This window comes from Mytilus edulis, chromosome 5 (genome assembly GCF_963676685.1).
Source record: "Mytilus edulis chromosome 5, xbMytEdul2.2, whole genome shotgun sequence".
In the NCBI taxonomy this organism is placed as follows: Eukaryota; Metazoa; Mollusca; class Bivalvia; order Mytilida; family Mytilidae; genus Mytilus; species Mytilus edulis.
In genome coordinates, this window is record NC_092348.1 from 15682771 (window position 1) to 15706034 (window position 23264).

General features: G+C 31.2%; 2 protein-coding genes across 3 annotated transcripts in view; one reads left to right on the top strand and one right to left on the bottom strand.

Annotated features, from left to right (window-relative positions):
- Nucleotides 1-2976: 2976 nt before the first annotated feature.
- LOC139523074 (uncharacterized) lies at nt 2977-10710 on the bottom strand. Its single transcript, XM_071316832.1, has 8 exons — nt 10512-10710; nt 8613-9045; nt 8167-8272; nt 7371-7442; nt 6660-6905; nt 4001-4096; nt 3509-3578; nt 2977-3120 (listed from the first exon to the last, which is right to left on the bottom strand). Exons 2-7 carry the CDS (start codon nt 9042-9044, stop codon nt 3541-3543), a joined length of 990 nt encoding a protein of 329 aa, XP_071172933.1. The 5' UTR covers nt 9045; nt 10512-10710; the 3' UTR covers nt 2977-3120; nt 3509-3540.
- Nucleotides 10711-11898: 1188 nt separating this feature from the next.
- The window catches only part of LOC139523076 (protein broad-minded-like), a 51870-nt gene continuing 40504 nt past the window's right edge, over nt 11899-23264 (top strand). For both annotated transcript variants that reach the window (XM_071316835.1, XM_071316836.1), the window contains exons 1-10: nt 11899-11961; nt 13753-13925; nt 14777-14932; nt 15584-15761; nt 17770-17841; nt 19550-19675; nt 20465-20540; nt 20956-21062; nt 22381-22442; nt 22942-23086. In XM_071316835.1, the coding sequence (XP_071172936.1) occupies nt 13774-13925; nt 14777-14932; nt 15584-15761; nt 17770-17841; nt 19550-19675; nt 20465-20540; nt 20956-21062; nt 22381-22442; nt 22942-23086 (1074 nt within the window). In that variant the 5' untranslated portion in view covers nt 11899-11961; nt 13753-13773. The remainder of the gene's footprint in view (nt 11962-13752; nt 13926-14776; nt 14933-15583; nt 15762-17769; nt 17842-19549; nt 19676-20464; nt 20541-20955; nt 21063-22380; nt 22443-22941; nt 23087-23264) is intronic.

The following is a 23264-nucleotide window of genomic DNA, read 5'->3' on the forward strand; positions in this document are numbered from 1 at the left end:
AAGTTCACTCTGGGTATTGAAGAAGATAATGATCGCTTCACAACTATGACTATATATGTATTTTCTGGGTATATTGCATTTTGTGTCATGTTGAATTGATGATTTCATGACATCAACATACTATCTTCAATAATATCATCTAATGTTGATCAGGTTACATTTTTGTAACATTAGGCCTAATATACTCAATTCCAACTTAAACATTTCCTCATTTAATATATTAAGCTACATTTGCATTATTTCCTAATGCATTATTGCTAATCTGCTCTGATGTCGATGTTTTTTTTTCTTCTTTTCTGTGTATAAACTTTAAGATATCAGTTGCCAAATAATTTGAAAATTCGTTAAGGCTTTTTTGAGATAAAGGATACAACAGATACAGTTAAATGTGTTTCATATCACGACTTACATCTTGAAATTGACAATGAGGGTTGGTTTATAAACAAAACTGTAGGACAAAAAAACTATTTGCAATTGGAACCTTCTATTTCTTTGTATCAACATTCCAGCGCCACACGCATACGGAGTATGTTTCTTCAACTTGATTCGATATTGCTGGGCTTGTATTTCCATGATTTCCTTGATAGAGGGTTGCTGTTCAAACTAAAGCTATTAAGTTAGATCATAGGTATATGTTTCCCCGAGATAGAGTTTTTTTTATACTTGAATGAAGATTTTACTATGCTCTTTTCAAAAATATAATGAAAAGGATGGGTCACCGTGCTATTTTTGCAAGCTATAAGTCGCAGAAAATTGCCTAAATTTGCTGAGAATGATCATGAAAAAACACATTTTAGAGAATAAAAAAAAACTATGAGATAGAATTTTGAAATGAATAATAAGAAGATATGTTTATAATATGTTTTAAGAAAATAAAAATAAAAATGATGTTACCGAACTTTATTCTTGCTACAAGTAATAAGAAAATAATCCCTATCAGTCCAGTATAAATTTGTTACTAAAAGAGTTATCTCCTCTGAAATGGCTAAGTAGAAAAAAAATGTTCTAAAACACAAATGTTTAGTATTTGTTTAGATATTTAGAAAATTGCAATAAATCAACAAGTTTTCTTCATATAAATAAACAGTCTAATCAATGAAATTGCACATCTGTCTACAAATTTACAGATTTGAACAAATTACTAGACTGATTGTGTACTGCAATAGTACAATCCAAGGTATACCATAAATCTACCTTAAACCAAGAGTTCCAAGGGTAGTTAAAAAGCGTCCTTTGTAAACTATGTGCACGATTTGATTGATCGTTATGAAATTTCTGATTCACAGTCGTAACAACAATTCCGCCCCTTTTCCCCGAATGTATCCTACCGAATAAGACTAATCACTGGTTTATACTAACATGTGCAACACAACGTGTGTTACTTGTGGAGCCGGATTTGCTTTCCCTTCAGCTGTACCCGAGATCACCTACAGTTTTTTTGGTGGGGTTGTTATTGCTTCGGTTTTAGATTTCTATGTTGTGTTTTAAGTACTGTTGATTTTTTTGATTTTTTAATTTTCGCCAAATGTTTGGTGTCAGTTTATGTTCGACTTATGAGTTTGAATGTCCCTTTGGTAACTTTCGTCACTCTTCTCTTATAAGAAGGGCATCTACGAATAGTAATTTTTCTATTAAAGATAAATGATTATCAAGTTGAACTTAATTACTAATGTACTTTTCGAAAATAGTAAAACGCATTGGGATTAATGAGCTCCAATCAGAGAGCAAAATTAAGATGTCCATGTTCTTCTATTTCAAGTTCTTGAAATGTTGTCCATCCTAGTTTCGAATTTTCATTTCTTCAGACTTTTTATGTGGCATAGATTTTTTTTGTTATGCTTCATATGCGCATGTGGACTCCAATAATTAAATACAAAAGTGTAAAATAAATACAGAAATTAACCAAAACAGCTCCTAAATTTATCAAATATTAAAGGAAGATGTGTTTCACTGCAGGAAATGTTATAAAATAATAATTTCATATCCATGTCATTTTTACGAATTAATCGCAAGGGCTTAGTAGATTTATTGCATTTTTTAAAAGTCACTCAATTATTGGGAGTCCTTTATCGATTTACTCATTCATATGCTGAAAATACAAATAATTGTTTTATGTGTTATCTTTATTGAACATGTAAATCTTTTACTTTAAGTTTATTTTTATGTATTGCACAAGATAATGTCCTGATTTTGAACGAAATTATATGCATTTTATTCTTCCCGTCCTGGACCTATTTACCAACAAAAGAGAAATAAGAAGACGTGGTATGAGTGCCATTGAAACGACTCTCCATCCAAAGTGTCAAAAGTAAACCATTTTAGGTCAAAGTACGGCCCTCAGCACGGAGCGTTGGTGCAGAGCGAACCGGAATCTATAGAGGGCCCCAAAATGACAAGTTTAAAACCAAACAACCAGGAAAACCAACGGTATAATCTATGGAAAAAAAGAGGTTAATAAGCCAGGTTTTGATTTTGACGTATGCATGTGTAATTGATACAAATACCAGTTACTATAACATATGAATCTGTAAAGAAGACAATGTCAATAGGTCATATGACATTTTGATTTGTATAGTTTACTAACTTTTTTTAGATGATCCACTATCCATTTCAGATTTATTTTTTTTCTCGACATTTTGTTTAGTCACACGCTTCTTACTTTCACATTGTGTATGACCGCTGAGTTTGGTCAAATGGAAACAAATTATACCAGGTTTAATCCACCATTTTCTACATTTGAAAATGCCTGTACCAAGTCAGGAATATGAGAGTTCTTGTCTATTCGTTTTTAATGCGTTTTGTTATTTGATTTTGCCATGTGATTATGGCATTTCCGAATTGATTTTCCTCTAAGTTCAGTATTTTTGTGATTTTACTTTTTACATTCAAAAGTGTTTTAAAATTTTTACAATAAAGGTGTCAGTGTAAAGAACTGGCTACTGAGCTGGTGGAACCCTCGGTAAATAGTACTAAGTGTGATGTATCAAACGAGCTTTTCTTTATTCTAATTGCCATGGGCACACGAAGGGTACATCTTGTTAAGCAGACACCCGGAGCATACGATTTCACCCTCAGTTTTGGTGGAGTTTGTGCTGCCCAATTTATAATTGGTTATTGTACTGTTATTTGTCTATTTGTTCATTTTTTTCCCTTTAGTTATGTGTTGACCTGTCGCTATTCGGACTGTGTTATGACTGCTTCCATGATATTTTCTCTGCTGTATGCGAATCAGTTATCCTTCATATCAATTCATTATTGCAGTCATGTTGTTTGAATGTTATTAAAATATAACATGGAAGCCTTATGATGTATTTCAAATTTTGTCCATCTGATCTTGATTGTTGAGGTTTTCAGATCGTGCTTTTATTTGCTCTTATAGATCTGCGATGATTTTTTTTTATATGTGAAGGAGAATAATTCTTGCACAGAATTCATGATTCATAGATAAAAAAATTCTCTAAAAAGCTTTCAAATGATATTTACTGGACCTAATAAGCTATAATAACAATGACTTGTTTTAGCACCATGATTTATTGCAACTTATTGTAGTTTGTATATGTCTTGTTCATGTGTTGCATCTGAAAAAAATGAAGAAAAAAACTATCATTAACATAAAATGAAATTCTTTATTCTTATGTCTTTTTTCGTTATACTACTGCATAGATTTCTAGTTTAAAACATCGCAAGTACCAAAAAAAATGAAAAATTATTATATAATTTTGCTTTGTGGTGAATTTAAGGTAGCAAATATAAAATAACTAGATGTGAGATCGGTAATCCTTATATTAATACAATAATATACAGTATAAGTTAAACCAAAAGACAGGCGAGTGAATGAGAATAAACAGACATCAAAGATTTCACATAAGTAATGAGATGGGGATAGGTTCCGTTTTTAACTAATCTATATAGCTAATAATAGTAGAGAGTAATACGACATGTAAATGTGTATTCGTATAAAGATTATCATAAAATATATTCGTTAGAAAATGAAAGGTACCTTGACCATCGTAAAGGCTTGATGTGATTCTCATTTCCCTCTGTACCCCTGCTGTCATCTTATCCAGTTGGTCCTTCATTCTAATTAAATCCAGATCTGAAAGAGTAGAATTGTTCTGAACTGCACTAATAAGTTTAATTTCTTTATCTTTGAATGCTTACCCTTGATACAGTTTGGTTTCCTATCGATTTTTTTTCCAGCAGATTGTTATGATAAACAATAGCCATATAAAGTGAACATGGTATAAAGTATATACATTCTTCAACCAGTGCGAAATATACATTTGCTAGTATGAAGTATACATTGAGTTGGGAAAAAATACATATTCAATGAGCTAGTATAAGGTATACATTAAGCTGGTATACAGTACACATAGAGCTGGTATAAGATATAAGTTGATCTTGTGTTAAGTCAAAATTTAGTAGGTATGAAGTACGCATGAAGCTGGTATACAATATACATTGAGCTGGTATGAAGTATAAATTGAGCTGGTATAAAGTGAGAAGTGTATAAGTATACATTGAAAGTATAAATGGAGCTGGAATACATTATACACTATATATAAATTGAGCTGGTATAAAGTAAGAATTCACCTGGTTGAAAGTATACATTGAGCTGGAATACATTATACACTATAAATTGAGCTGGTACGAAGTACACATAGAGCTAATTTAAAGTATACATAGAGCTGGTAACAAGTTTAGATTCAGCTGGTATAAAGTACACACAGAGTTGGTATAAATTATTCATAGAGCTGGTATAAAATATCGTTTGGGCTAGTATAAAGTATAAATTGTGCTTGTATGAAGTGCACATAGAGATGATATAAAGTACACACAGAGCTGGTATGAAATATACATTGAACTGGTATACAATATAAATTGAGCTGGTATAAGTACAAAAACAGTGTGTAAAAAGTTAACATTGAGTTAGTATGAAGTACAATTTTATTTGTATGAAGTATACATTAAGCTGGTATGAAGTATTCATTGAGCTGGTACGAAGTATACATTGAGCTGGTACGAAGTACACATTAAGCTGTTATGAAATATACATTAAGCTGGTATGAAGTATACATTGAGCTGGTAAAAAGTATACATTAAGCGGGTAAAAAGTATACATTAAGCTGGTATGAAGTATACATTGAGCTGGTAAAAAGTATACATTAAGCTGGTATGAAGTATACATTGAGCTGGTAAAAAGTATACATTAAGCTGGTATGAAGTATACATTGAGATGGTAAAAAGTATACATTAAGCTGGTATAAAGTATACATTGAGCAAGTATGAAGTATAATCTAAGCTGGTATAAAGTATAAATTGAGTTGAGTTGTTATTGAGTATAAATTGAGTTGGTATAAAGTATGAAAGAGGGACAAAAGATACCAGAGGGACAGTCAAACTCATAAATAGAAAATAAACTGACAACGCCATGGCTAAAAATGAAACAGACAAACAATAGCACACATGACACAACATATAAAACTAAAGAATAAGCAACACGAACCCCATTAAAAACTGGGGTGCTCTGGAAGGGTAAGCAGATCCTGCTCCACATGGGGCACCCGTCGTATTGCTCATGTTATAACACATCTGGTAAATAGTCTTTTTTTCGGTAGGTCACATTCATCAGTGAAAGGTATAAATTGAGTTGGTATAAAGTATACATGTGGCTGGTATAAATAAAATTGAGAATGGAAATGGGGAATGTGTCAAAGAGACAACAACCCGCCCAAATAAAAAACAACAGCAGAGGGTCACTAACAGGTCGTATACATTTGGCTGGTATAAAGTATAAATTGAGTTGGTATAAAGTATAAATTGAGTTGGTATAAATTATAAGTTGAGTGGGTATAAAGTGTACATGTGGCTGGTATAAAGTATACATTTGGCTGGTATAAAGTATAAATTGAGTTGGTATAAAGTATAAATTGAGTTGGTATAAAGTATACATTGAGTTAGTATAAAGCATACGTGTGGCTGTTATTAAGTATAAATTAAGATGGTATTAAGTATAAGTTGGTAAAAAGTATAAATTGAGCTGTTATAAAGTATTTTTGGCTGGTATCAAGTATACATTGAGCTGATATAAAAGTATAAATTTGACATGTAGTAAGTATAAATTAAGCTTGTATAAAGTATACATTAACTATTATAACCTTTTATTGTTGGTTATTCTACACAAAGAAGACTACTAAGATTCATCTTATAAAACCTTTCATATTAACTTCAAAATTGGTTGTTATGTTACAGGAAATGTTCCTTTGTCTATATATTATATAATGGGCGACTACTTTTTATTCCTGACAAAAGAATCGACTGTTTTATCATTGAAAATATAGCCACCTAACTCTATTTCATTTCATAAAGGTATTTTCTGAAATTTTGAACAGTTAAGATTGCCCTCGTTTTGCGATGTGTTATTTGTTGTAAATAGATATTTGGTTTTATGTAAAGTTTTCTGTGGTGTTGTCTGTATGGTTTCAGCTTAAATGTGTATCCCCATTTTTTAGTCTTCTTCCTCTTTTACAAAAGATGTACCTAATATACCTTTCGAATAGAAGGCTCAACATGATCACTACCAATTATTGGTGAATTGTTATGCTTTTTTGTGTACAACTTATTTATAGATTCTTATATCTAAATAACAATCTACATACCGACATGGTGTCCAAGATTCCTAATTTCTTCAACATTACAATTTTCGTCATTGCTTTCCATAGCTTTATTTGCCATCCTCAATTTATTTTCTTGGGCCATGATTACTGGGCTCCAATAGTTCAGCTCGTCTAAAAGTCGAGTTTTCTTATCGTAACTCTTGTCCATCAATGTGTACAAATTCTCAATACGAGAAACTGTTTTTGGAATTCTTTTTTCTTTATTCTTTTTGAGGCGTCTGTTGAGCTCTTAAATAATTAAAAACGTATGTCAGTATCTATTTTTGTTCACACAAAGGATTTAAATGAAAAGGGTCCAACAATTAGTTCTCACCAATTCAAAGCATAGAACGACCCTGCAATTAAAGTTTTTTGCTAAAAGGTATTGCTATGAAATATATTTTATATTTTCCAAGACAAATGGATTGATTAACCACTTTACTCATTCAATGAACAGCTAGTGAAAATTACATATACCCTGGGTACAGCTAGTATATCTATATATTGTTCCTGATATAACCCAGAAAGAAAGATGATAAAAATATCACGAACAAGCTAAAATAATACCTTTTTTTCAAATAAGGCCGATCTTTCAATAAAATCGAAAACGGTCGAAGATGATAATAAATCACTCCTGTGGTTCAAAATTTGCTGATTCATCAAAAGAGATGAAAACAATGATAGTTACCATGCATATAATTAACACTAGCTTACCTTCAACCTCAATTAATAACGTTTCATTTTGCCACAAGAACTTATTCATAATACTACGATAAACGTTCATATCTGAAGAAAAAAAATAGAATGTTATTCAGAATACATTGTTTTTGTCAGGTCCAGAGGCTTCACGATTTAAAAAAAATCACATTTCAAAAAATCCAGGGAATGGAACTTTTCTTTCATAAAAGTAAATAAAATAATTCATCAGCCCCAGAGATATGACATTCATCATCGACCGTCGGCTGGTGATTATATCATATATCTGGGGATGATAAATCATGTATTTCATAAAGCTGGCGTGATACTTGATTTTAGAAACAGTATGGTTTCAAAATTGTTAATAATTGTATTCGTTATAAAAAAAAACACCCCTTGAATTAACGGTTATTTAAAGAAAGTTACCTTGAATGGTGTTGACTTGTGGGTTGGGACTTGTGGTTGATTGGATACACGGTATTTTTGTTTCGAATCGGGAACTTTCTACACTAACGTATAAAAAGTCCCTGTTCGAATGTACCCGATGAAAGTCAATCCAGAAATACACGTAAAAACAGTGTCATAAAAAAAATGTCATATATCTGCATTTAGTGTTCCTTATATATAAACTCTTTCGTTTAATCATCATAACTTGTGCAATACGTGACTGTATTTTAAAAAATGATTTGATGTATAATATTGAATTAATTACATTTGTATAAAAAAGTATCGCCTCAATCGACACTTCGGGGAGCGTGCTTTATATTACAGCATGTAGATCAAGAGATATAAGGTAATTATTTTACTATCACACCTTGTTTCATGTTTCTTGTCAGCAGGACGTTCCTTTGCATCCAAAAGAACAGAAAGAAGAGAAGCAATAAACAGAATAACTGTAGTTTGCTGAAGTCAGCCAGGTACTGTGTACAGGATGGTTGTGAAACAGAATACAGGAAAGAGAAAGAAAAGAAATAAAAAAAGAAATTGAGTTACAACAACAGAGAAAACAAAAAATGTATTAACGAATTCAAATAGCACTAGTAGAAGAAAAATAAAAAAATAACGAGCTAATATATAAGATAGATAAAACCAAAACAATGATGACAAAACATAAGTTAAACAGGTGACTCTGTGACCATAAATATCAGTCGACCATTGATGATGGAAGCTAGTATGTCAATAGGATAGAATGCGAATAATGGATCATTTTAAAAACATAAAACATACAAGTTAAGATAATTATTGAAGAAGTTTGCTTACATTTTCCGACAAGGAAATAAAGGCGAGTATACAATTTGATGTGTTCTCTACAGCTGGTAGGACTAAGTTGTTGTACGTATATGTTGTGATATCTGTTGTCTGTTGTAACATTGGATGAACTAGATCATCTATATAATGATTCATCATGTTTGTAATCTGATTATTGTAGTCAATGGCTGAATTGTAGTAAAACTTTGCCTGGTCCAATGGGTAATCATTGGGTTTGATATAAGTGTCTGGTAACACGTCAAAATAGTTCCTAGTGCACTCAGCTATATTCTGCTGTGTTGAAATGGTAACCTCTGTGAAACTGGTGAGACATTGAGTTAATATGTGCTCTGAAATGAACTGTTGGGATGAAACTACTACTCCTAGTAACTTTTCTAAATAATTAGTTTGGTATCCAGTAATCATGTTCATAAGGTCAAACATTCTGAAAAATAATAATTAATTCATTATGTACGTGGTTTTTCTTGCTTTTCTTTACTGTTTACATATGGATGTTTTAGTTCGTGTGCAGCAAAATGTCTTCCGCAAGTTAGATAAACAAATATAGAAGTAGCACTCCAATTAAATCCAATATGTAATGCTTCTAGACAAAGCATTGATGATGTACGTGGCACAACAACTTACCCAAGTTCTCATCAATACACTTTTGCAGTAGTTATATGGGAAGGAAAATCATGTTCTATCATTGGAATATGATTTGTTGTACATGTAGTGTTTTTTTATATTACGAAGCTAGTCTAGATATGTTCAAAGAAAATTTGGTGAACAATAAAGACTATAAATATTATTCAGTATGGTTACAGAAGCAAAAAGTAAAATCACAAAAATACTGAACTCCGAGGAAAATTCACAAAACGGAAAGTCCCTAATCAAATGACAAAATCAAAGGATAAAACACATCAAACGTCGAATGGACAACAACTGTCATATTCCTGACTTGGTACAGGCATTTTCAAATGTAGAAAATGGTGGATTGAACCTGGTTTTATAGCGCTAAACATCTCACGTTTATGACAGTCGCGTCAAATTCCGTTATTTTTACGCGATGCGTCAACAAAACAGACATAATCGGTAAAATAGTCAAAATATAGTTACAGCAGTCATCACTGTGTCACAATCTCAAGACAAGCAACGAACTTAATCGCGACAACATACCAACAGCACAATAAGACAAATACCAATCAAAGATAAAATACTATATCTAACGGTCATCGGTTGGTTAGTCCACAAACAGCGATGATAATATCAACAGTATGAAACTCTGTGTTCTCTTAAAATACTCACCAAATTATATAAATTTACCCTTTTTGTAGAACTCATTTATGGAGAAGACAAAACGATTTCGATGATGAACAATTTTCTTATCTTGTAAATCAATTACAAAATACGACAATATAAAAAAGAAGAAGCGTTATTATTGCCAATGAGACAACTTTAGATCTCCACAAGAGACCAAAATGGCACAGAAAGCTACTGGTGATCGTATGAACAATGAACACAGCCCATACCGCATAGTCAGCTAAAACCCCCAAAAATTTCCAGGCCCGAAAGTCGGTTTGCAGATAAAATGGCTACATTGTTTCATACCAAACGAAACGTACAAACAGTATTCCTGAATCCTACGATTCTCACTCAATATTTTCAATAACATACAGTTTTGTTGATTTTGTGGTAAATTAAAACTATTAAGAAGATGGGGTATGCTCACGGACTTGAAGAAACATCGTTATGAACGACAATTAATTTTAGGTTTGAAACATTTATTCAAACAAAGTATTACGGCAAGAAACTCGGTAAGTAAAGGCTTATCAGCATGAAAATTCTCCTTAACTTAACTCTTAAAAAAATCTATATTTTAAGACCATTATCACGAAACTAATTACAACTTACATGTAGAGGTTTCTATCAGAAATGGTCGAAATTGCTGTTTTTGGGTTTTTTTTTATCTCTCGCTCGGAACTTTTGTACGTCTGATCTATCTAGGAAGATATGACTATCTGCAGCAACTTCTCCAACGTAACTAAGGCAAGAGAATGAGACGTAATAATTAACGTCAATGACGTTCCATGATTAGATTGTGGGTTTTAATTCTCGCTACTCTTCTGTGGTATTGTTTTACATTAAATAGATAGATGCGGATATAACGGGAATATTTGAAAAAATATTATGCATGTTACGGTTTATTAAGTTTGAACTTACTTTAATCTCTTAAATTTGCAAGACTCGATATTGACAATCCATAACAGTTCTGATGTTAATGATACGTCGATTAACTTGACTTATATCTGTAACTAAATTCACTTCATTAATTGGTTCAATGGCAAATATCTAAAAAAAAATCATATTCTCAAAAAAAAAAAAAGCATCATACTGGGTTATAATACCGTCAAACTTATCACTCGGCTATCACAAAAATCGTTGAATAGTTGTTAGTTAACATGGAAATAGGAAATAACACTTGAGTTGTATATTTAGATTTTAAAAGAAAGCCTTTTTTCAACGACCATGCATTTAAATTAATAGGTAATTGGTGTTCGATAAGATTTTGTGGAAAAAAAGTAAAATCACAAAAATACTAAACTTAGAGGGAAATCAATTCGGAAAGTCCATAATCATATGGCAAAATCAAATAACAAAACGCATCAAAAACGAATGGACAAGAACCATGAGAACTGTCATATTCCTGACTTGGTACAGGCATTTTCAAATGTAGAAAATGGTGGATTAATTAAACCTGGTTTTATAGCGCTAACCCTTTCTATTTGATGACAGTCTCATCAAATTCCGTTATATTTAGTGTAGCTATAGTGTTGAGAGTTGAAAATTCAAAATTATCAACCGAAATAGAATGACCAGATCAAAAGGCATAGATACTTGGAGGCAGGACATTTTATTCTTGCCGTCCCCCTTTTTTCAAAATCTGTTATTATTGTTTGTTTGATGAAAAAAAATGGGGAGGGCAACCAAAAGATTTTCCTATCCCAAGTACGTATGTCAAAAGCACGTAATTTATCTACCCGTCATATACACTCCAAACATATTTTAATAATTCAACTTTTTTTATGTTGTTTTTACATTACAAATTATGACCTATTGCATGTACAATAAATATTAACATACATGATCGTGAAAAAAAGTTACATTGTAAAATATTATACTTTTATCTAACACTGATAAAAATCATATTATAACGTTATAATTTCCCCTCTCAGATCCCCTGATGCTGATTGACAACCAAATTTCTATAAAATAAATTTTCATTGGTCAAAAGTGTGCTATTAACCAATCAGCGCTGTCCTTTGAAAAGAAGTTTAGGAACATTTTCAATATGGCGGAAATAGTAAACAATATTTATTTTCCATTTAAAATTGACAATTTTATACTTATCAGACTGTTTTAATATGCATCAACTGATTGATTATTTTTACACTCACTTGCAAAGTAGTATTAGGATTTTGTTAGCAGGGAAAAACTTCTCATTAGTCTATTACTAGCTGTCTCATGAACCACCATGACCATGTTATGCCTTAGCACATTAGTACCCTTTGGCTTTGCATGCATGTTCATAAAATGGACCTCATACACATTAACTGATAAAAAGACCGAACCTTATCCCCTTGAAAATGTCTTATGAGAGGGGGTATGAGGGGTCCTGATCCTTAAAATCATGAAATCCTGAGGTCCTAAATTTAAATAAATTTAAATCCTGTCATCCTGAAATTCGAAAAGAGAATTACTGGATCCCGAAAGGGTCAATCCAGAAATCCTGAGCTTAAAAACACCCGATCCCGTAGTCCGGATTAAGGTCCTTCCCCCTTCATGAAGCACAAGTAGAATATATAACTAAAACAAACAATTTAATCAGTCATGTCAGTAGGTCTTTTAGATAAAAATATTTTATTTCCTAATCATAGGGCTCATAACAAGCATGTAATCACATAAACAGATAAAGTAAAAATAAAAAGCCTTTCTTTCCCACTCGCATACACTCACACATACAACTATCGTTCTGATTAAGGATGATTGATCTAACAGTACAACATGTAAATGAAAAATAAAATACATGTACAGACACAAATGTATTTTTATTTTTTATTTATGAGGAGAGTCAGTTGCCTACATTGTATCTTTTCACCACCGAACACTAAAAAACACCCCAATTTGTTTTTTGTCTTCTATTGTTATAAATGTGACCTAAATATCATATTTAAGTTATTAACAAGTCATAAGATTAAAAGACCAAATATCTACATTGAACAGAAAAGTAGTCTATAAGACCACTCTGTAAACTGTCAAGGACAACTCACAATTTTTTCCCCCTATTTCCAAGGCTGATCACTACCTTTTTGGTACACAAAATATAGTGCATTGATCATAACATTCTATAAATTCTACCCATGAACATTTCCAGAAGAGTATCGATGTAATATATGCTCAGATATTCAAGGCACAAAATGATGTTACACATGACAAGAAATTTACATAACTTTTGCAAGGTGCAGGAATCTAATATCTGTTTTAGAAATATGAATGATGTCATGCATTGTTAAAGTCATCATTTGTCCAGACTGTTAAATCCACTACACCCAATGCTTTATAAAATGCAATATTCATCTTTACTTCCCCCTGATAAATTGAAGTAATCTTTACCATTCAGTGCTTACATGCACTTTATTTAATATTACTGTTTTTCTTTGTGGTTGGTGGTATTTTGAGTGTTCAGTGGTAAGACCCACCCCAATTTAATACCAAGATTTATTGAGCCAATAATATTAAGTAAAACAAACATATCCTCATCTCATGGGTTTTCGTGTATATATATTGAAGTCATAATTTCCATTACAAAGTATGCATAGTATCTATTCTAAATATTCAATTGACATACTCAAACATATATATGATCTGACCATTCATGTTCATTTGAACATTCTGTTCCTTTAGAAAAGATAAAAATCTAGTGTATCAAATATTTAATGAATAAAAATTTTAGACAACATTATTTGTTTACAAAAAATAGGACTTTCCTCTCTTGGTACATCACATATTTTTCATATTACTGCTCTATCATTTAAATTGATCAATATAAATTATTGAAACTCTTATTCAATAAATATATTATTTGTTTTTCCAGAGTAGACACAGTATTTAGATAATGTCGTGGAAAGGTTTGGAGGGTGAAGATTTGGTCCAGAATCTGAGACAACTGGTCATTAGTTTCGAACCTCAGATAAGAGAAGCTGGGACTGTTGACCAATCAGAAGAAGCTTTGTATCATCTAGAGGAAAATGATGAACATTTCCATAGGTCAGATATGATTTTTGTAATTTCTAAAACATTGATCATGTTGACTTTTGTACCATCATTTACTTTATTAACATACACTAATGGCAATGGTGGCAGAAAGTGGGTGGTTATACCTGATCCTTATTGTAAAACTTTTGTGATCTATCTTTACACATCAGCAAAATATTTCATGAAACATTTTTTTTTGTATAATTCTTGTACAAAATACTCCCAGCTAGAGTATTAAATCTTATATTTTCTCTTCAATAGAGCAAGACGTAATACCTGTTTTACATTTTCTATATGAATATATACAAATTATTCAACATTGTTGTTTTTAACAGTGTGTTATATATACCAGATACAAATGTTTATAAATTTCATAAATAAGTGTAAGATGGATTCATTTGATATAATCAAGGCTGATTATACATGTAATATAAAGCAAAATATTTCTGGTCTCTTATAATTTCTTTGTGTTAGCATTTTTTACAACAAACTCCAGGAAAAAATGTACTATATAATACTCCCAATAAAAATAAGTTTACAATTAATTTCAATGAAACCATGGAATACATACAGAATATTGGTAATGTTATTTGTATATAAAAAAGAATTAAATAGAAATTGGTTAGAATAAAGGCAAAATCATACATTTACTGTGAATTTTTTAAGTTCTTAAACCTATGTCATGAAAAAATTGCAGTTATTTTTGTTATATTGGAAACAGTAAAAACATTATGAATGTACTTTTTTTTATTATTAATTAACTTTTTATACATTTCACTTAATTTTATTTGGTTTTGAGAAGAAATATATTTTCTAAATAGAGATATGGTGCATCAGTTTTGATCTTGTAATTTATTTTACAGGCATGAATTTGTGAAAGTGTTAAGAAGAAAAATAGAAGACATTATTGGTCCATTGGCAGAAGAAGAGATAGAAAGATTCGAGTCTAGTATACATGATTCCAATGGACAAGAGACACTCATCAACAAAATTACAGATAAAATACTTCACTCAAGACAGTATGTAATAAACTCAATAGTCTGACACAAACAAAGAAATTTGAAATATTAAATTTTTTATGAGAAGGTTTGATGTTGCTATTAATGAAAACTGACCCCTCTTTTGGTCATCAACAAATTTAACCCCCTTTTATGACTTTGAATTCAACTTAATCTTTACTATAATTGTATTCTGTACAAATTTTTAAGGATTTGATATCATATTTTTAGCTGTTTTAGATGCATGTGTATAGCTTTAAGTTGATGAGAGGTTAAGTAACAATATATTGGTAAAAAAAAAAAAAAAAAGAGAATAAAAATACAAAAACAAAAAACAAAACAATATGTTTGTACCAAAGCTGTCATGAAGTAATTAAATTTTACAAATAGGTGAAGTTGCCCTTTTATTTTGACATCCTGGAATAGGGTATAAAATATGTGAGAGCCCTAATATTAGAGGGAAAACAGCTTTAAGCATCACCGAAAAATATTGCAATATGCTGTCAGAATATGACTTAGTTGGAAGTTGGAACACTGTTAAATTCATTTTATAATCAAACCATTAGTTTTTGATAAAATTTATTTGGAAAAGTGTCACATCATTAAGTTTGAATAAAAAAACAATGATAGTTAGAACTTTTGGTAAAATCTCCTGCTTCTCTTTTTTTCCAGTTATAATGACTTGTCAAAAAAGTTAAGAGGTAATGTTCAGGGTGCTGTTGATGAGCTGATAAGGAACTTTGATGCTGAGTTTGGCGGTAATAGCCATCATGAGACCTCAGATCATCCAATACGGAGGTCTTACATGAGTGATGAAGATGATGAATCTTGTGGCAGTTCTTTTGGTCAGGTAATATATGTTTTTTTTTTTCTGAATTTATCTCATGGTCTTAAAATAAAGTTAGCAATTTAAATAGACCATTGAACACCTATGTTAAAAAAGTCTTTGGTGAAAACTGCCAATTTGAAAACTTGTTAATGTATCAGCCCATTTAAATTGAAGGCAAAGGGGAAAGATTAAATAGGTAAAATAGTCATTTTTGGGGACCTTTATAGCTTACTCAGTGTTCCAGCTAGGCCGTTTTCAGAGGGCGCGGCGCCCGCCCTTTTCCGAGTGGCGCCCTGTGCCCTTTTTACAGTTTCCAGGGCGCCCTGCCTTTTTTAAGATCGATTGCATATTAATTTGCGTATTGATATGATACGCTAATTACTAAATTTTACCTGGGGAAAAGTTTATGACTTTGTTTACGACCCCAAGCTAATCAATGGTTACAACTGGTGTCATAATCTGTTGTTATAGGTAATCCGTTTATCGGATGGGTCATTAATGATCATCAACATTAATTCGTTCAAATAGAATCGGTCAGTCGGCAATTATCTTTGAAAAAATGTGCATACAACAACTTGGGCACTGCGATGTTTACCGTAGTTTCATGGAGGAAACGTAATGACAGAAAGTCGAAAAACCTTAATAAACTCGTTGAAGACATTGTTTTACTTGTTTTCTGTAAAATAAACAGAAAATTCAGACGTATTTGTCATTGACTGCCTTCATATTTGATACGAAAATAACAAATCGGCCGCCATATTGTGATCATATTTACATCATATTTACGTACTGTTTATAATCCTCCAAAGAAGGAGCACACCCGAATAAAGAAAGATAACTCAATCTGAATTTTTTCCTAGCATTGAGTAACCCATTTACATATTCTAAAATATGTCTCCATACTTCTTGCTTAAGAATATATATGTTTAGGTATTTATTTTGAGTTATGGGAAAAGTTAAAGAGGGTCTTAGTAGCAGTGTTGGTAGGGTGCCTTGGTCATCTTTTTCTGTATTCTTTATTTTTGATACTATTTTTCACTGTTGCTTTATTTCCTAAAATTGTGAATTTACTGAGCACAGCTGTTTTGTGCTGTATTGCCATCAAGCACTGCAGGGGTAGAAAGGTGAAACTGGTAAAATGTGGTAGCCCATAGAAACAGTATGAAACAGGTCTCCTTTTAAAACATACTGCATATAAAGTTCAACTGTGCCAAGCAATGATAAAAAAACTTGTGTGACAAGCTGCTTGACAAGTTTTTCAGCCTTAAAAGTAGAAAGATAGAGTTCTATATGGGCTAATGATGTTGTTCTTGTATAACCTGTGATTCAACAAATAAACACAAATGTTTGATTAACATCTTTTATTAAAATATGCCCTTTTCATATTATCATATCGCGTGTTAAATGCCCTTTTTCAGGACTGGCACCCTGCCCTTTTGAAAACCTAGCTGGAACACTGTTACTGTTAGGTGTGAGCCAAGGCTCTGGTGTAGTGGTCAGTGCATCAGACTACTAACACAAAGGTTCCTGGTTCGATTCCCGTTTGGGATGAAAATTTCAGGAACTCAATTTTCGGCTCTCCCTTGACACCATTTGCGAGTATAGTCTTGAGGAAACGATGATAGTCCGTCAGAAGGGGTAAATGGCTGACCCGTGTTAAGAGAGAGCCATATCTCTTGCACGTTAAAGACACCCTTTTAGATTTCGAAAAAAGAGTAGGCTAATGCCGCTACAAGGCAGCACTCGCACCCGCAAAGTGGAAAGGGATTAATATAAGTTGCAAAACTTGTTTCCCAATCCACTATAAATAAATATGTTTAAACTAAGGCTCTGTATTTGAAGGCCATACTTTGACTTTTAATGGTTAACTCTTACAAATTGTAACTTGGATGGAGAGTTGTCTCATTGGCACTCATTCCACATCTTCTTATATCTAAGTAAGAATAAACTAACCACATTATCAAATTATTGACTTGTAGTGTTAATAAACTTATTTGTATGATATAACTTATTATTTGATATTTTCTAGGGTATGTTTTTCAACAACCATGAAATAATGCAGCAAGTTGCAGAGAAGATGAGTCGCCACAGAGATAATGTGGTAAGATTCTAGGCACCTTTAGGAATAAATTAATATTTTAAACATCACTTCTGATTTCTGTAATACAAAGTTTAATTTACCAATATGCAAGTATTCTTATTTCTGAATATGCATAAGCATCAAGTTCATTATTTAAGAAATGTTGCTATTTTGGCATTATGTTTTGGAAAGATTTATAAATACATAAGGCCAGAATTTTTTTATTATCTGTTTAACGAGATCCGCCGACTCCACCTTTCCCGATTTTAGAATAAAAATAAAAGTAGTGCTTCTTACTTTTATTATTATTTTTCCCGCCGACTGTTACGAAATCCTCAGAAAAAAATAAAATGTGTTGTTCACGATACTAGCTTTCAGTCAATTTCGTTATCGGTTTAATTTTTACCAAGTCAATGAAACAGCAATTTTCATTTGAAAGTAAAGAAATTCAAGGCATAAACGATATATTTTCTTTTAAAAGATTTTTAAGCTGGTGGCATGCTTTTCATACTTGTTACACGAGAGCGTACATCAAATCATTCTAACTTTCGGCAAAATCAGTTATTACTTCATCAGAACTTGATGAAATTAGCCTCAAGTAAACTTGTCATCCATGTATTGCATTAGAAACGTCATATTCCTTTCCAAATAGCGTATCAAACATCTTTTATTTTTGTAAATTTTTCTTCGTCCGACATTTAAATTTGTAGAACTACGGATCGGAATCGGGATTTCATCGGAAACGGACCCGCTATGACCGAAATCCGGATTCTTGCGATAATGACTACAGACGCATGAATGGCACTGCTGACAGACAAAAATTGATCCCAAAAGGGAAAATTACGCATTCCACACGCATTAACATACTTTTGGTTAGATCTTCTTGATTAATGTATATATTTCCATGCATAAGCATTGTTTCAATTTATAGGTTAAAGTTGCTTAACTCTGGAACTATTACACCAGAGACATTTACATGTGTATATATATGTCTATGCATACACTAATGTAAGAGGTTCCTGACTGGGTTACTGGTATATACATATATAGTGTATATGCAGCGAGGTTGATATATTTGAGTGGTGCCATGGATCTATATTAGTGGAAATACAGAATCAAAACATATGTTTATGTTTATATTAATAGAAGGGTTAACCAGAGACATATATAAACTATATGTATTTATATTTCTCTGTTCTCATTTCATTGTTCTTGTATTTTGATAAATTCTAAATTCTAAAAAAAAAAGAAAAAAAGTCACTTTTAATGGTTTTATTTTTATTTTTAGTGTCGACTGGACCAATTTTGCACTTTTTTTTTTTTTTTATTTCGCCCCCTCGACCCTAATTTTTTACAAATTTTCTCGTTAAACAGATAAAATAAAAAGTCTGGCCTAATGGACAAATAAAGCAGTGGAAAAAATATTCCTTGTTGCACTTTCTAGGGATTTTTAATTTACAATCCTATCATTGATGTATGATTAATAAACGTATTAATGTAAATTCAGAATTTATTGAGAAAAATGTTACAGGGTTATAATTGCAATAATTTAAACTCGCATTTTGAAATTTTAAATATGAATTAAACAGGAACTTTTGCAATGTCACAAAAATTAAAATCGCATTTTAGTCTAAAATGATCAATTTGCAATAACAAATGCACGCAATAGTTTCTAAGTTTACAGTATTTGATTTCATTATATTTAAATGTTAACTGACTTTAATTTTAGGTACGAGTAGAAGCATTGCAGACTCTGAATCAGAACTTACCAGCAGACTTTATCAGCAGTGATCATTGGCCAACAATGAAACGTCACCTCATAGATGCTCTTGATGAATCTAATGTACAAATAATGGTACGTGCATTAAACTAGATACAAACAATATTGTACACATTAATAAGAAACAAAAAGGATTAAGAGATTATTTTAATTAATCTTGCAAATCTCTTTACCTGAAATATATTAACTTGAGAAATTACATTTTTTTGGATGTATTTAAGTTATTTACTCGTAATAGTAAAGAGATACATCATTCTAATGCATTTATATCTAACTTTTTATGCCCCATTTATGGGCATTATGTTTTCTGGTCTGTGCGTCCGTCCGTCCGTCTGTTCGTTCGTTCGTCCGTTCGTCCGTTCGTCCGTCTGTCCCGCTTCAGGTTAAAGTTTTTGGTCGAGGTAGTTTTTGATAAAGTTGAAGTCTAATCAACTTGAAACTTAGTATATATGTTCTGTATGATATGATCTTTCTAATTTTAATTCCAAATTAGAGATTTAACCCCATTTTCACGGTCCACTGAACATAGAAAATGATAGTGTGGATGGGGCATCGGTGTACTGGGGACACATTCTTGTTTCAGTTTGCAGTTCATTTCAGCATGAAACTGCTGTCTCTTGAAATTAAATAATATATTAGAAAAAGTTAGACTTTAGATGTCATTAAAATTGTTAAAATAAAGACTATGGATAAAATTGATTTGTTTGTAAAGACTGAAGAAATTATATATTTTGCTACTAAAATGCATTCATATGTGAATAATTCAGGATTGGTTATAAAAAATAAGAATATTGTAGGACTTGAATTTGACATTTCAAAACTACTGGTAATATGTTAGTTATTTATACATTGTTTTGATTTCAGCATTTGAGTACCAAATTTATAACAAGAGCTTTCACCAACACATCACCACAGACAAGAGAAGTGTATACATTATTAGGTTGGTATTAGCAATTCATCAATAATTTAATGAAGTCAAGTTAAGGGGAAGTAATACAGTTTTGGTCACAATTTTTTTAGGATTCGTCAAATAACAAATTTGTAATCAAGCTTGATGTGAAGTTATTACTAGGTTAATTTAAAATTATTTGGTATTTCCCTACATGATTATTTTACTGTTTTGTTAACTGCACTGTAGAAAGCTTTTGAATAGGAATAATGAACTAAATTAAAGATTAACTGGCTTACTGAGTTCAATTCGCGGCACAAAAATAGCCTAATATAAAGTAAGATTATAAGTGATATTTCCCTTTTATTTTGTGCATCTTAAAAAGATTTCAGCACTGGAACAGTATGATGAAATAAACATTGGAAATTTCCTATACATATAATAGCAATTGTATTTGTTTTAACAGTTGAATACTTGATTTCCCAGTTCAATGCAAAGAAGGGAAACAACATACCAAATATAAAGAGTGGATTAGACTTCACCAATCCTGAAAATGTCAAATTAATGAAAGCTGTAAGTTTTTTAGGCAAAAAATAATTGTAAAATGATTTTATGTCTTTGGTATAAATTGTGATACATCTTTCTATATATCTAATCAATGCAGTACAGGCATAGATTTGAAGCTATTACAAATAAAGTGAATTTGATAAAAAATTAACAAAACCGAAATATGGACCTTGAAATTAAAGAATAATGAAATGAGATGAAATAGAATTATGTGCATCTAATTCTGTTGTTATAAATTACAATTTAAACTACTGTGGATTCAATATTTTTCAAGAGCTACAAATTTTTGTGGATTTTGTGGGAAAAGATAAATCATGAATTTGAATGTTCAACGAAATACAAATTTTTTATAAATTAGTATGCAGACTATAGCAAAAAATGCAAAATCAAATATCCATGAAATTTTTTTTTTTTCTGAAACCATGTAAATTGGTACCAAATGAGTATCACTGATAATGAACCCACTGTAACAAGCCAAAAACACTTATACAGAATATGCAGATGTTCCCACTTATAATTTTATCTTGGTGACTAAAACATATTACACAAAAGACTATTCATAAATCTTCTCTGAAATACCTTTAGTGAAGAAAAAATGATAGCAAACATAAGTTATAAATAGAATAAATGAAGATGAAAAAATAATTGTTTGATACTGTTGCTTAAAACTAAAGCCTTATTAGTTATTTTGATTTTTGAACACAATGATTGCCAACTACTTAAAAGCTTTAAATTAAATATTTAATATTATTGAAAAAAGTCATTTCTAATTCCTTTATTATGCCCCACCTACGATAGTAGAGGGGCATTATGTTTTCTGGTCTGTGGTTCTGTTCGTCCGTCCAGGTTAAAGTTTTTGGTCAAGGTAGTTTTTGATGAAGCTGAAGTCCAATCAACTTGAAACTTAGTACACTTGTTGCTTATGAGATGATCTTTCTAATTTTTAAGCCAAATTAGACTTTTGACCCCAATTTGACGGTCCACTGAATATAGAAAATGAAAATGGGAGTTTCAGGTTAAAGTTTTTGGTCAAGGTAGTTTTTGATGAAGCTGAAGTCCAATCAACTTGAAACTTAGTACACTTGTTGCTTATGATATGATCTTTCTAATTTTAATGCCAAATTAGATAATTACCCAATTTCACGGTCCATGGAACATGGAAAAGGATAGTGCGAGTGGGGCATCTATGTACTTTGGACACATTCTTGTTTTCAATTTATTTTTGAACTGAAGGTAACATAGATAATTTGACAAAGCATTTTATTTAGATGTATGCATTAGTAAAAAACAAGAAGATTATGTATAACTTTTTATTATATTTCAGTTCCGTTTATTGAATGAGTTCCAACAAGAAACCATAAACTATTGGATAAGATATCCTGACAGGTTAGTAAATACATATAGAATATTGGCATTTTTGTTTTTGATGCTGATTTTTTTCAGCAAGAATATCAAGCAAGCATGCCAGGGCGAACTGATATTCCAGCTGATGGAGTCAGTATCGAAAAATAAAATGCCACTAAATGTTTAATCAGCAATTTGTGTTAACTGAATGTTTTTTTGGTTGAGAATATGAAGAATAATAAAATAGTTAGTATATCTACTTTAATTTGTACAAAATGCTTATATAGCTTGTATGGCTGTATGAATGAATTAACATGCACTGCATTGATAATTGGATGTGGGTGGACTTCAGTACATGATGTTTTTACACTGATAAATGACGTCATTGCCTAATATTTTCAAGATTTTGAAAATACGAAACAGAGAAAAGTAAAACATTATATGATAAACTTCTTTCTATATAATAATCAGTAGCAGATATGAATATTTCTTTTTAAATTCTTGATCTCCATAATGATAAACATATATAATTATTTTTTAGATATTTGGAAGAGATAATTGAGAGTACATTAACTTTATATGCCATTAATCAGAGTGGGAGCCAAGGTGGATCTTCACTACAGTTATCACCAGTACATTTTATAGCATTAATAGATCCAAAGGCACAGTGGTTTATCAAATGGATGGTATGTAGTATTAATATTTTTTTAAATCCCTCTATTTTTTAATTGGAAAAAAGAAATGCTCATTAATTATTATACTGTCTATTAAATTTTTTGTCACTTTTGCTTTTGAAGCTTTGTTAAACCTCACATTTTGGTTCAGGGAGATAACTCTTTAAATCAGTTATATTTTAGAAAAGTT